General features: G+C 41.1%; 1 protein-coding gene across 7 annotated transcripts in view; it reads right to left on the bottom strand.

Annotated features, from left to right (window-relative positions):
• Positions 1 to 14274, bottom strand: part of ADAMTS18 (ADAM metallopeptidase with thrombospondin type 1 motif 18) — a 189343-nt gene that overhangs the window by 39020 nt on the left and 136049 nt on the right. For 6 of the 7 annotated variants that reach the window (XM_032486789.1, XM_032486787.1, XM_032486785.1 and 3 more), the window contains 4 exons: positions 13555 to 13650; positions 9380 to 9528; positions 3249 to 3421; positions 467 to 597 (listed from right to left, as the gene is read on the bottom strand). In XM_032486789.1, the coding sequence (XP_032342680.1) occupies positions 467 to 597; positions 3249 to 3421; positions 9380 to 9528; positions 13555 to 13650 (549 nt within the window). The remainder of the gene's footprint in view (positions 1 to 466; positions 598 to 3248; positions 3422 to 9379; positions 9529 to 13554; positions 13651 to 14274) is intronic. The other variant, XM_032486788.1, reaches the window with a different exon arrangement.

Here is a 14274-nt window from a genome sequence, read left to right on the forward strand (position 1 = left end):
CAACCTTAAAAGATCAGAGCTCACAACCAAATTAAAACAAAAGAGAAAGGGGATACCCAAAGAGAAAGAAAAACTAATCTGAAATAAACAGAAGTGCTATTTCCAAACACACTGCTGAGATTCTAGTCATGTAGTGAATGTACTTAATGAGCACGCAAGAAAAGCTTACTGCTACTATTATTTACATTTCTTATTTAATGTTTACAACCACTATGTAAAGTAGGATACATTGTCATTGCCGTATGTAGAAGCAGAGTGAAAGAGAAACTGAAACACTGGATGGGGGTCATGCAGAAACTAAGAGGGAGTTTGCAGACAGGGCTCACATCCAACTTGAAAATGGCACCCTTCTCCCCTACACCACCTGCATTCCTCCAGACCCAGGAATCTCTTGTAACATTTCTCACACTTGATATGAAGCAACACAAGCATGACTGTACATCCTGAAGCAGAAATGTTCTCTTACTTCACAAATCCCATCAATACAAACATCATTTTTGCTGGGGGAGCACGGAGTTCCGTCTTTCACCTTGCTGGACATGGCAAAAAAGAACTCAAAGTTCTCAGCCTTGCAGTACAGTTTGCATCGATCTTCCTCTAGAAGCAAAGAGATCAAAAGAGGACACGGTCAGGAGGAAACCATAGGAAAATGACATGACCACCAAAAGGATGAGTTATATTTCTCTAGAAAGCTATTGTGATCAAGATGGACAATGTGATGTACAGTCTTCTGTGTGGGTGGGTGTGCCTGGATGCGGACAAGTGCATATGTGTGTGGTTTTTAAAACTATGAATTCCTTTTAGCAATCCATATAAAATCTGCTTTAACATGAATACCTCAGAATTTTATTTATCTAATCCTTAGCAATAGCCACAATACACATGATTGGTGGATTGTGTGGCTACCTTCCTTGGATAATAAATATTTAAGGCTTCACAGGCCCTAAGATTAGCCATTAACACGATGTAAATGAAGGCATATTCCTGAATCCCAATAAAACTTTATTCTTAAAAAACGGGGCAGATTTGATCCAAAGGTCATAGTTTCCTCTGACTTAGGACATGGATTACTTTAGATATTTATTCAGGTCTGTTAAGAGGGAAAATTTTAGGCACTTTGGAAAAAAGGCATATGGTCAATAATGTTTATAAAACATACAGAAAAGAATCATATCATGAAGAGGGAGTGAATAAAATAAACATTGAGGCTAAAAATGTAACTGCTACTGACCATTAGGTCCCTGAGAAGTTTCTGGTATCACAGGCAAAAATAAAGACGTATCATCTTTACAGAGCTCTTGTTATCAGAAAGGAGTTATTATGCCAATTTCTTAAATAGAAAGAGTTCTGTTTTGGCCAGGAATTCCAGATGACGTTTCCCACATGAGACCTGACATCCCTGACAACAGTCTTATGATAAACATGTAAACAGCTTGCAAATGGTTGTGCTTCATTGAACGTCCCAATAAAAAAAGACAAAGGCCAAAATAGGAGAGAAGTGCAATTATTAGTTCAAACAAGCAGCCATGTGGATGGAGTCCATTTTTCTCTCATCCAGGAATTTCTTCTAACAACACTTTTATTTCACACCTCCTACTCTGTGCATGTGAGATTATGGAGCTGGAAGACAGACCCTCTCTTTCCTCCACCATTCCCAGGAATTAACAAGTTCTAGAAAGTTCTGTTTTTCCAGTATAGGTTCCTGGGAAAGTTTAGGAACTAGTATGTTAGAAATACAGAAGAAGTTGGGGGGCGGGTAGGGATAATTCAGAAGTTTGGGATTAACAGATACACCACTATATACAAAACAGATAAACAACAAGGACCTCCTGTATAGCATGGGGAACTACACTCAGTATCTTACAAGAACCTATAATGAAAAAGAATCTGAAAAAGAATATATATACGTGTGTGTGATTTGCCTCCATGATTATTTCTTTAGTATAATGAACTAAAAGTATCTTCACCGCAGCAACACTTGGCAGAAAATAAACAAATGCCTAAAAGACCAGAGGAACAATTGGATAACTTGCAGTCCATTTATGCACATCATGTAATACTATGTAGCTATTAATTGAGCGTTGGGTCCTATTTTAATTCTGCTCTTGGAAGAAATTTTAAGTAAATCGAAACCTTCTTCTGTTAAATCTCTCTTTGAATTTTTGAAGGTAACTCGTTTCTTTCCTATAGTAAACATCTGTCAGTCCTTCATTGCTTCCTCCTAAGACACAGATTTCAGAATTTTCATGTCTGCTCGATCTATGCTTTTCGACAAACAGCTTTTGGACCCAGAACCAGATCCACGCTCCTGTGGTTGCTGGGCTGGCGCTGAACAAATTTGCACTATCACCTCCTTTGCTTCGGAGATGCTACTTACTATAATGATGTCTCTGAAGACATGAGCTCCTTTATGGTCAATGATAATACAGGTTCATTTTTAGCATTTGCACAGGAACAGCCCTCAGCCGTCTTTCCCATGAATTATCACTGAGTCCCCTCCCATTCTACTCATGCACAGTTGGGATTCACCTGTGTCCCCTTTTCCAAGGGAAGATGGGTGAGTTCTGATAAAGCATGTGAATGGAAATGATGGAAAGAAAACACCCAGAACAGTGACAGCTTCTTCTGCACAGGTAACAGAAAGTACATTAAAGTGTGTACTTGTACTCTGTGCATATTGTAACTAAAATAAATGTTTTGATGCTGAGGCAAAATAAAAACAAACGCATGTAAAAGATAAAATATAAGCCATTAAAGTTATACTAAGTACCAAGAACCTAGTATTGAGACATTTTTTATTCATAGGATGTGTGTGTGTGAACACGGCTTTCCCGTGTTTGTAATTATCTACCATGTCAGTTACCGACTATGGCGTCTCTACGGGGCATACACGGTTTCATGAGTTTTTAGTCTGGACAATTCATACCAATTTCAATTATCATCCCTGGGAGACTTAATTGCTGAAATGTCAAAGGTAAGTTTAGAAACGTAAGTACATTCCAAACACATGAATGCTTCAGCTTAAAGATGTGGGAGGCAAAGGGCGTCTTGTGAAAAAAAAAAAAAGTGTGGAAAAATAAACAAAACCCATGGAACTGAATGAAAAACGGGGCCAGGACAGGTCTTGGGAATGAAAGGTAAACACTGAAACTCTTTTATATAGGCAGCAATTTTTTTTCTGTGTTGTTCACTCACATTACTGTTCACGTAGAGACATATTTGTTTGAGGTTCAGAGAGACCAAATTACCTTCCACTTTTGTATAGGGTTTCCACTGGTAGAACCATCCACGGAAAGGTTTGCTGTTATATTCTGCACACTGCTGGGCTCGAAAATCCAAGCTATTTTCGTTACAAGGGTTAATATTGCACAGCTGATATACACGGCTAGAACCAGGACAGAACTTGCCACCATACTGAGGTCTAAAAATAAAATCAAAGAACACGAATACTAGCAATCAAAGACTCACAAGTAGTCACAGGCAATATTATAAGAAAAGGCAATCAAAATGGTCATTGTCACAGTGTATGCAGCGAATACAGTCTATTATAAGAATGGAAATATGTAGCATATAACATGGTGCAACCCTTCTTGCACCCATGGCAGACATAACTAATCAATCCAGGAGTTTTTCTTTTCTCTCTTCTCTCAACATAACCCTTGAACAGCCACTATCACTGCTCATTAGTTGCCTTGTTAGATCAAACTCATTTGCCGTCTCTGATTCAGTTTTAACATTCCAGTGATTTCCAGAAAGACCAATAAAAGCATATTCTTGACACTCATCATTATCATCTCACGTGTTAGGGAATCTGTAATTACACCTAAATGTTCCTGTTAATGTAGATGTGTGCTTGTGTGCTGCACTTGCAAACACACATGCCCCTTTTGTTGGCATCAGCACTCTTCAAATGCACACCCAACTTCCTCTCCAGCTTGCTTCCCATCCCTGAACACTCTCTTCATCTTCCTACAGTTTGCAATGCACCTGCCATTACATAGAAGGTCAGTCAGGACACTGAAGACACCACTTGTCCTATTTTCTAATCCAGCCATGTCCGTCACTGAGCTGATATTTTGATGATTGTTAAACTCATGTGTGCTTTATCCTAATGGATTCCAAATTCTGAGAAAAAAAAAAAGATATCGCCTTGTTTTCATCTGCATAATCACTTTTTAACGTTGCAGGTGGCCTGCTCCTTTCCTGCCAAGCACAATGGGAAGTGGATTTCCAGAGGAGGGACTCTCATTATAACATAAATAATGATGATCTGATGGCAAGCTCTTTAAGACCGTGCTAGGAAGACTGCAAAAACCAGAAAGCAGAATAAAAGAAAAAAGGAGCATCCACCACACTAAAAGCTACAATCATGTCTGACTCAGCTGACTCCAGGCACAGAGCAATTGCTTCTTTTCGTTCCTACTTTTTTGTAGTTTTCTTCCAAGGCTAAAACCCAACTATAGATCATCTCCTACAAAAGCTCAATGCAAACATGTAACACGAAAGAAGGCTCCAAGTTCATAAATTTATGTGATTAAAATTCCTTGTCTCTGTAGGAAGCACAAGAATGCTATAAAACACCCCTGGATTTGCTTTGACATATTTTATCAAATCCTCCTATAACTGCGTGCTAAAATGGATTCAACAGAAACGGGAAATGTCGCCCCACCAGCATGAGATTTTTATGCTATTTCAAAACATTCTGGAGCAACTACTAAAACATTCAGCAGTCACTGCACTAGATCGAATCCCAGAAGACTTCTTAAATCATTAGCTGAAAGGCATTTAGAAAAAACTTCAAGTGTCATGTGACAGCCTTCCTCTATTGCTGGTCACCTTTACAAGGCTTAATTAAAACTTTCTCAGTGTAAGAATTTCTTGTCTGAGATTTTACAAATAAGCTTCATTTTGAGATTTTACAAATAAGCCACATACATTACTTCTTCAACTCAGAAACTGTAACATGGAGAAGACCTCAAAGGTTATACAGCCAGCCCCTCATTATAGAGATGAAGTAGAAAACGGCTGGTCGGGCTTCTAGAACTTGCTGAGTGAAGGTCACGGCCGGAAAGAGACAGAACAGAATTCAAATTCAACCTCAGACCTTTGGACTCTCCTGGGTGCTGTTTCGCCTCTGCTCTACTTGCATTTATGTAAGTTAAGAAAGAAGGACCAGGCAAGGAGAAGATGAAGAGGGAGCAGTGATGCCCGGAAGTTAGACGCTGGCCTTTGATGGTGGAGCAGCTCTCAATGTAAACATTCTCTGCCTCTCCCAGCTCATCTTTAGGCAATTTTAGTTAACCTCCTAATCTGTAAAATGAGGACAGCTGTGATGATTGCCGGAGAGAATGTTTGTAATGAACTGAGAGCAGAGTCTAGAGCAGAGCTGGCACAAATAAATGGTAACTATTTTAAAACGCTTTCTGCTTTTAGTGACTGGCAAGAATTTTGACTTGGCCATCAAACCCTCAAATACAGATACTTTTTTTTTTCCTGCAGCTTAAGAGAAAACTCTACCATGGTGTCCCTTGCAAATAGTAAGTCTTTTATGATTAAAAACAATAATATAAACAGTCAGAAAACAGTATCTAGGCAAAACATGACTTTGTCTTTATATTAAACTACTACAAAGTATACCCATACTTGCTTCTGCGGAATTTATCAAGTCCTGACTACACGTGGCTATAATGTTGGCTGGCTGATCACTAAATCAGTTGAGAAGCTCTGCTTAACAAATATGTATATATACATACATACACCTATCCACACACATATATTTTTATATATACATATATATTTACATACAGATAATTTATACATATGTGTGTGTGTGTGTGTGTGTATTCATGTGTGTGTGTGTGTGTATGTATTCCTGGACCCCTCCATAGACTTTCTCAGTAAGAGTATCAAGGAATATCAAGAAATCGGTGTTTTTTTTTTAATTTTAAGAAATCCATGTTTTTTTAAAGCACACTTGGTGATTCTAATAAACAGCTGAGCCTGGAAACCACGGGTGGAAAACCAGCCAGAGATTTGGTTCAATGATCATTCTAGAGCTAGAGCTATGACTCTAGTTGGCATATGATTCTTTCTCAGACTCATGCTTTAGGAAAATTCTAGAATGCCTCAGCATGTTTACCTATCACTATTTTAATCGTCACTATTAATTTCCTTAAACAGGGTTTAGAGGGGTTTCAATAGGCTCTCTTACACGGAACCAGAAGAAAATAGCAAAGGACAGTGGGATCTTGGTCTGATGCTCCCATCGCCGGCTCAGTGACCCGTGCAAGGGCTTCTACTCTGAAAGGGACCCTCTGCCTCCCCTGGTTGCCCACTTGCAGAATTACTGGATCAAACAACAGGTTTCAACTCCTGTATCTGTTCTGGCCTGATTGGAGGCACATGCCTGCAGCAGTGATTTGAGAAGGTTCCGATCAATTAGGAAGGTCTTCTGCAGACCTGAGACATCAAGGAAGGGCCAGATGTGTCTGGTATCGGCCATTCCAGAACCAGGTAACCTTTCAATTCTTTTGAAGCTGAAAAGTTTGATACATCCATGCATCAGCCAGAAATAGTTCATTTTCTTTTTTTAATGAAATGAAATAGGTTCTGGGAAAACCATCATTATGTGAACAGAAAAGCTCACGTTGCGTTTCACGTGAAACAATGAAAATGCTCAGGCTGAGTGATCTGAACAGACCAAATGTTTAAACTGAAGAAAGGACAGAAATTAGGAACTTGAAACAGGGAGAAAAAAACAGCCTTACTACAACAATGGGAAATAAGAATGGAGAACAAGGGATTCAATTGTCGTGAGACAGCCGTTGGTTTACTTGCTTTACTTGTGACTTGGTGCATAATTAAAGCCAGCAGAGTCCTGATGAGCCTGAATCTTGTTTCAAATGATAAAACTGCACCAAGTGGAAGCTCTCGAGTGATTAATTCTTTATTAGGCATCTCCAAAATTACAGTATGATATTTCCACGAACAATGCCCTATTATGATGAGAGTTCTCAATCCCACAGATACAAGCGAGGTTTTAATTTAAACCTCAGGGGTGCCATTCATGCACTTGACCAGCAGAGCTATTAAATTAGGTAATCTATTTCTTTCCTGGGAAAATACCGTGATTGTAAAATGTTGCGATATATGAAAACCAGATCTGTGAAACACGCTGCAAAAATGCAAAGTAGTGTGATGATTCTAGCAACTCTATCCAAGACATGGATGACATTCAAAGTCTGGGGAGGGTGGCTTTAATAATCTCGTATAAACTGTACGTGCATGACAAACCTCCCTGCCTAGTTATTGGGTCTGACTGGAGCAGTGCATCTCAACTGGGCATGACTTCGCTCCCCACAGGATATTTGGCCACATCTGGAGATTTTGTCGCTGTCACAGTTTCGAGGTTGGGGGCAGGGAGAGACATCCTACTCGCATCTGGTGGGTAGAGGCCAGAGGTGTTACTACACACCCTGCCGTGTGCAGAACAAACCTTGCCCCCGGTAAAACAATTTCAGCCTAAAATGCCAAAGCTGAGAAATCCCACATCAGCCTGGGATATTCTAAAGAGGACCCAAACAAACCATGGTGAAAGCATCTCAAATCCTTCCTTGTATTTTGGAACAAAGTGGCCTCTGGATCCAGCTCAGATGCTGACTCCGATGAAGTACCATTTGTCTTAAAAATTTCCTTCTTGCTCTAGTTTCATTACTTATTTAAATCCTCAATCCACCAAACCTCTACGCAGTGCTTACAACATGCCAGGCACTTTTTAAAAGCGTTTTACAAATACCAGCTCGGGTGAGGTAGGAACCATCATCACCCCATTTTTACAAACGAGGGACCTAGAGCAGGCAGAATAAGTCATCTATGGCCACCCAGGTAGGAAGGGGCGGGCCAGGAGGCAAACCCAGGTACTGGGCTTCAGAGTCTGTGTTCCGAATCTCCGTGCTATGCCACTACTTATATGCTGAAAAACTAAATTCACTATTTTTTAAACAACAAGGACCTACTGTATAGCCCAGGGAACAATATTCAATTTCTTGTAATAACATATAATTGAAGAGAATCCAAAAAAATATATATGTATATGTATAACCGAATTGCCTTGCTATACACTTGAAACTAACATCGTAAATCAACTCCAGTTCAATAAAAAAAAACTGTAAAAATAAAACTAAATCTACTATTTTCACAAGCTTCCATCACCTTCTCACTCCATGGCTTTCTCTGAAGTCCAGTTTCATCAATAAAGCCTCTCCCTACTCCTTCTAAGGGCTGACCCTCTGTTACCTGCATTCCTGGTGAGTTTAGGATGAAGATAATGAAAACCACATGGACCCCTGAACCTTTCGGTGAATGCCCACTGGATGCTCCCCAGGGGGTGAGGCATTCTACAGACACAACTTCTCATCCCCTCAAACTATCCAAGGTGGGATTATCTCCATTTTATGCATAAACCCAACCTCCAAGTTCAAGTGACCTTCCCAAAGCCACACAGTTAATTAATGGCAGACCCAGGACTTAGAGTCGTAACTTTCTATCTCCCAGGTCTGGGCTCTTTCAACATCACACATGTCTCATGTGGGGATCAGAGGGAGAGAAAAGTGACACAAAACCACCCTCATTTTCACAGAGCGCAGGCAGCAGCTCAGAATCCCAGTATGACTAGACCAGACGGTGCCCACAGATGCCCATAAGTGAGTTTCAACTCAGAGACATTTTGATTAGTCCTCACAGTGTTTCCTTCCTTCCTTCCTTCCTTCCTTCCTTCCTTCCTTCCTTCCTTCCTTCCTTCCTTCCTTCCTTCCTTTCTCCCTCCTTCCCTCCCTCCCTTCCTTTCTTTCTTTTTAAGAAAATTGAATTTGTTGTCACTATTTTAAAAATTGGGATATTTCACACACAGCATTTTTTCGGATTTCTGGTTTCTCTTGAAAAGTCAGGCAGATCTGTCAACACATGTGGATGCACATTCCTGCAAGGCAAAAATCAGCATACTTTCTCCAGTTCATCAGTTTGAAACACACACACACGGTCCACCAGCCATGCATCCCTGCTCTATAATATCCCAGGTGCGTGGCTGGGTGACTGTGTAGCTCTCATTTAGATGCAGAAAGTAGTTGACACCATTACTGGAGTCCTGATCGTCAGAATCACACAGAGAATAACTCATTTGCTGTTCCGAAGTTTGACCCCCTCCCTCGTCCTGTGCATGTAGCATTTACATGCAAACAGTAAAACACTTATTAAGTGTTATTAGCCAGATAGCAGAAAACTACGCTTGAAAACGGGCGTGAGCAAAACAGAGCAAATGTGCAGTACGTCATAGGCTGAAGGGTCACGCCTTACACGTGCTGACCTTTCATCAGAGCCTTACTTGGGGTTATTGCAGTGTCTCTCTTGGTACCTGACACCTCCACCGCACGTTCGAGAACACTCTGACCACTTGGACCAGGCGGACCACTGGCCATGGATGGGCCGCGGCCCATGCTCCCCAAACTTGACACACTGGCCTTGCCGACACCACTGCAAAAAAAAAAAAAAAGTGACATGTTCCCGTCAAGAGTCCATCTGGGAAAGCAGGAGGAGGTTGCGAACACCTGCAGGGTAACAGGAAAAACAAGTCTGGTGGCAGACGGGAGGGCTCAGATGCGGTGAGAGAATTCTCATCTTTGCCGGCTGCGCTGGAACACGGGGTGCCCCATGTGCATTTTGAAAGGCTGACATCTAGAGAAAAGGGGCATCTGTCACTGGCCGGTTGAGTATTACAGGGTTTGTGAGCTGTCCAGGTGACGGTGTTCAGATATGGTTCCACCCAACAGAGAGAGGCAGTGCAAACAGAACGACCACAGAGCCTTCCCTGACCTTTGGAAACAACGCTGCTTAGAGAACACTTGGACTCATTCCTTCCAGAGAAACCAGTTTTTCAGATGCGAACACAGAATGTATCACCCTGGATGATTATCACATCAGAAGAACAGATCTAATTCTGCATACATTTTTATTCCAAACCATCCCCATCGAGCATTTCTTATGACACTGAGTAGCTTTCAGGCTATGCACATTGCTCTTACAGGTCACACCCTTTGCCCTTCTGCCCATGTGAAAGGTCCCTACGGGGGACCCTCTGATGACTTTGAGCTGAGCGTCCTTTCTGAGTTAGCTGTGAGTCTCTCCTGTGCTGGTGCTCTGTTCAAGCCCAGGCCAGAGCTGTTTTCTGTGCCAACCTTTCCACTTGAATTCTCCTCTGCAATCCAGTCCAGCTCTGCTGGTCACCTCTGTCCTTGGGGGTTGCCTTCACTGCTGGGAGTGGGTTTTTTTTTTTTTCCTGCAGGTGCTTTTATGATGAGCAAGTTCTGCATGATTTAGCCTAACTGCACACTTTCCTAAAAGCCTCTGCAATTCAATCCAAAGGGTTGGGGTTTGGACCGAGCCAGGTTCTGCGGAGGAGTTGGGGTTTGGTTACAGAATTGCGGGGAGGCTGTGTCGCTTTCAAATCTCTACTTTTCCCCTGTGACAGACTTGGCTTTGTGGCTGTTTCTCGTGAGGCTTGGTTGCTAGTGCACTTTGTCTAGGTCAAGTTCTTGCTTCCTTTCTTCAAAGTTTTGCCATGTGCTGATTAATTCTTCTGTTTTCCATTTTTCTTTTCCCTGGATTAACTGCCACTTCAGAGTTCACATGCAGTCGTATAACATTGTGGGGAACTTTGAGGTGGGCATGCAATAGGTCATTTGAGGATTTTGTCAGTCATGAGCACGAATCTGCATCTTCCCCATCAGGAACGGCTGGGTCTCTCCTGGACTGAGCTCAGTGGCTGTCACAAAATCAACAACAATATAAGCAGATACAGTTTTAAGTTGCGTCTAGGTGTCAAAAACAAAATGGGCTGGAGGATGGGGGAAGACTTCATACACACTACCTACCTAGAACCCTCACAAAGCACCTAGCAGTTCATAACTATTTTCTGAAGGAGAGAAATTTAGCAAAGAAATGCTACCCAGCTAACTACCCAATGAGCTGAGACTGGATTTAAACTCAGTAGCCTAAGCTCCTGAGCAGGACACGTAGACTTCTTACCGTGGAGGCAAATTACTCACTGTGCATCTTAACTCTAATTTCTTTCTTTAGAAATACAGCTTTTAGGTCTGTTCCAATCCTTCAATTAATTTGCCTTCCTTTTATTACAGTATTGATCCTAGTATTAAGCTGCTGAGAGATTGTTTCCTCTGGCTTTTTCAATCAGCAGAGAAACCAGGAACATACAGAAATACATACACGCACAATCTGCACATCCATGTAAAACTCTACATATAAAATGTCATGTATGTATATATAAACATGTATAGTTATGTGGAGCTATCCATATATATTTCTATCACTGCTTTTAATTTCAAATTACATTTGCCCATGTTTGGGGCAAGTATCTTTTATGATAGACACAGCAAGCACAAAACTTTCTTTCCTTGGATACATCATCTAGATAAAACGATGTGACTTTCACATCCTCGCAATTCACCCAGGATTCATGGCACAAATATCCCTGAAGGACCAGGGAGGATTCAGGTGGGTTTCAGTCATATAGAAAGAAACAAACAAAATATGGCATGACCGCTACTCTGCAAGACAGTCCAGGTAAAGATAAGTAAGATGCGTTGTTGGCCTCATGAAGTTTATGGTCTAATAAGTAGCCAATTCCATCCCCAAGGGAAGGAAGACTCTGAGAACCATACATACGAGTGCAGGGTAATCACACTGGACTGATGATGGGTCAAAGCTATTGGAATGTTTTCTCCTAACGATGACTTGACACTTGAGGGCTTTCCCCCAGCGTATATAACCGTGGTCTGGTATTTTAAAATAGGGAGATGGGGTGAGTGGTATTAGGACCTCTGTCTTCTCATTTCTGGCCTGATTTGCCTCATGCTGTATTAACTGAAGTCTAATCCAGAGGAATTTTAGTCCCTGCAGAGCTAGATCCCTGGTGTATTTATATAATGAACCTTAGACCTGTACCATTTATCACATTTTCCTCATTAGCTACATAAATCTTCTCACACCTCCCTCTTGTGTCTAATGCCGTTGCTTTCCTAATGAAAGAATGCCCACTAATCCTCAAGTTGCGAGTTCTAAATTTTGAGGCTTCAAAAATAAAAATGCTTTGTGCGTGACTTATATGTTCATTTGTCGTTTTGTACCATCACAGCTAAAACAGTCTTCCGCACGTCTTCAATGAGAATCCTTATCGGGATTTCCTAAGACCAGGACATCTGATTTAGAATTGCCCATGATGCTTCAATTTTTCAGATGCTTATTTTCTTTAAAATGAAGAGTTACAAATCACAAATCTTTTAAGAGGTGTTGAACAGGTGCCATAACAGACTTCAGAAAGCATTTTCTGAACATTCACTTATTTTGTGTCTTTGCCTTTATTGCTGATCTTTCCCGAAAGTTTCTCTTTCACTCACCCGAAGAACTTCCAGTTGAAATTCCAACATCCATCTGAGGGTGCCACTTATTCTAAGTGCACAGCTAATTCCCGGGAGTAGTCATTTGTCATTTATTTGGGCCTTCATAGCAACTATGTGCTTGAAGAAGGTATGTTTAAAAAAAAAGTTATTGGCTTCTTCACAGGTTTCCCCATTGGAATGTCAATGTTTGAAGAAGTAAAATGGAACTTTATTTATCCCTGTTGCCCTAGAGTCTCTGGTCACTACTATCTTCCCATCAATCAATTTTGGTGGAATTGAATTCACTTTAAATGGCCAGTTCTTCCTTATAGGCTTGGCTGCCTCAAGAAAGCCAATGGCAGAGACCAAAAAACCTGAAACATCTCCAGTTCTCTTATCGTTCACGGCTTCCCCGTCACGATTTTTCAAAGTTATGCCCCAAATCTGGATCATTGACTAGTACCTCAAGTGCACCTTCCCCTCCAGACTCTATGCGGAAAGGGGAAAAAAAGGAAACTAACATATGAGAGTCCTTCATTCAAAGCACAGAAATCTCCCATCATCTTCTGCAATGGAAATGGCTCTTCGGGTTGAAGATACTTGGGAGCAAAGACTTCCTGGTACGGCCTAGATGGAGATGCAGCTCACTCTTCAAGAGATGTTGCTATAAGGGATGGGATGCTATTTGGCGTAACAGAAGCTCAATGACTGGTCCTGTGAGGTAAGCGGTAGAGGCTCTGTATGGAGGGACAGTCCTTACTTTGCTACTAAAAGAAACATCTGCTCCCTGAATCAAGTTTAAAAGGCAAACAGTAGACAATGAAACCCTCCCACTCACTGAAATAGAAATATTTTGACCCAAGCCCCCATCTAAAAATGGAAAACAAACGCAAAAGGGAAGAACAAACCTTTTTACACAATTGAGCCAACTCAGTTATATTAGCATGGAGTTTTTAAAAAGCTGCTAAATACGCTGGCTAATTTACAGAGAAGCCAGAAAATACACGCAGCTAAAGCATGCCATGTTGAGGTCACAGTACAAATAGTCTGGGTTCTACACTTGATCAAGTTTCTGGAACTAAAAACTAACAAGTATGCAGTTTACCATACTCAAGCCACAAACGGTCCCTTCCGCTGCGGGCATGAACTTGGTCTCACACCTGTGGCCCACTCGGTGGCACCAAAGTGATTTGCAAATGTCCTGGAAGGAAAGAAGGAGCTGGTAAGGGTGATGATACCATAAAAGCAGAAATATCTGAAGCTGCTGTATGCAATACTGTATTTTGAGGTGGCTGCAATGGGACATTATCCAGAAAGTAGAGGTAAGTGAAGTCAGTAGTAGCCAGGTAACCAGTAACATGTTCTAGCAGGTGTTTAAGCAGGAAATTTCTGCACTACCTGTGTATTTATGTGTGTTTAGCAATGACTGGGAGGTAACAATAGTTAATTTAGAGAGTATTTGGCTTTTAACTAAGAGATCTGGTTTCTAATCATCATCATCATCATCAAAGCAGAATAGACTAAGACTGGAATAATCCAACTCAGATTCAAATCCAGGTTGCATGACCTACAGACACGTTACAGAAGCCCTTTAATCTGCAGTTTCCTCATCTGGGAGTAAGTGATAAAATTAGTGCCTCTACAGGGCTGTTCTCAAGGATAAATGGTGTAAATCATCATCATCATCATCTTCATCTTTAATTTTCAAGCATTTAGACAATTTAATTCTCACACTAGATCTAAGAAATCATCGAACTCCTGTGTTAAATTGTCATAGGCAGAAGGATGGTGACCCAAAACAACCATGTCCTAATTCCTAGAACCT

This window comes from Camelus ferus, chromosome 9 (assembly GCF_009834535.1).
Source record: "Camelus ferus isolate YT-003-E chromosome 9, BCGSAC_Cfer_1.0, whole genome shotgun sequence".
NCBI lineage: Eukaryota > Metazoa > Chordata > Mammalia > Artiodactyla > Camelidae > Camelus > Camelus ferus.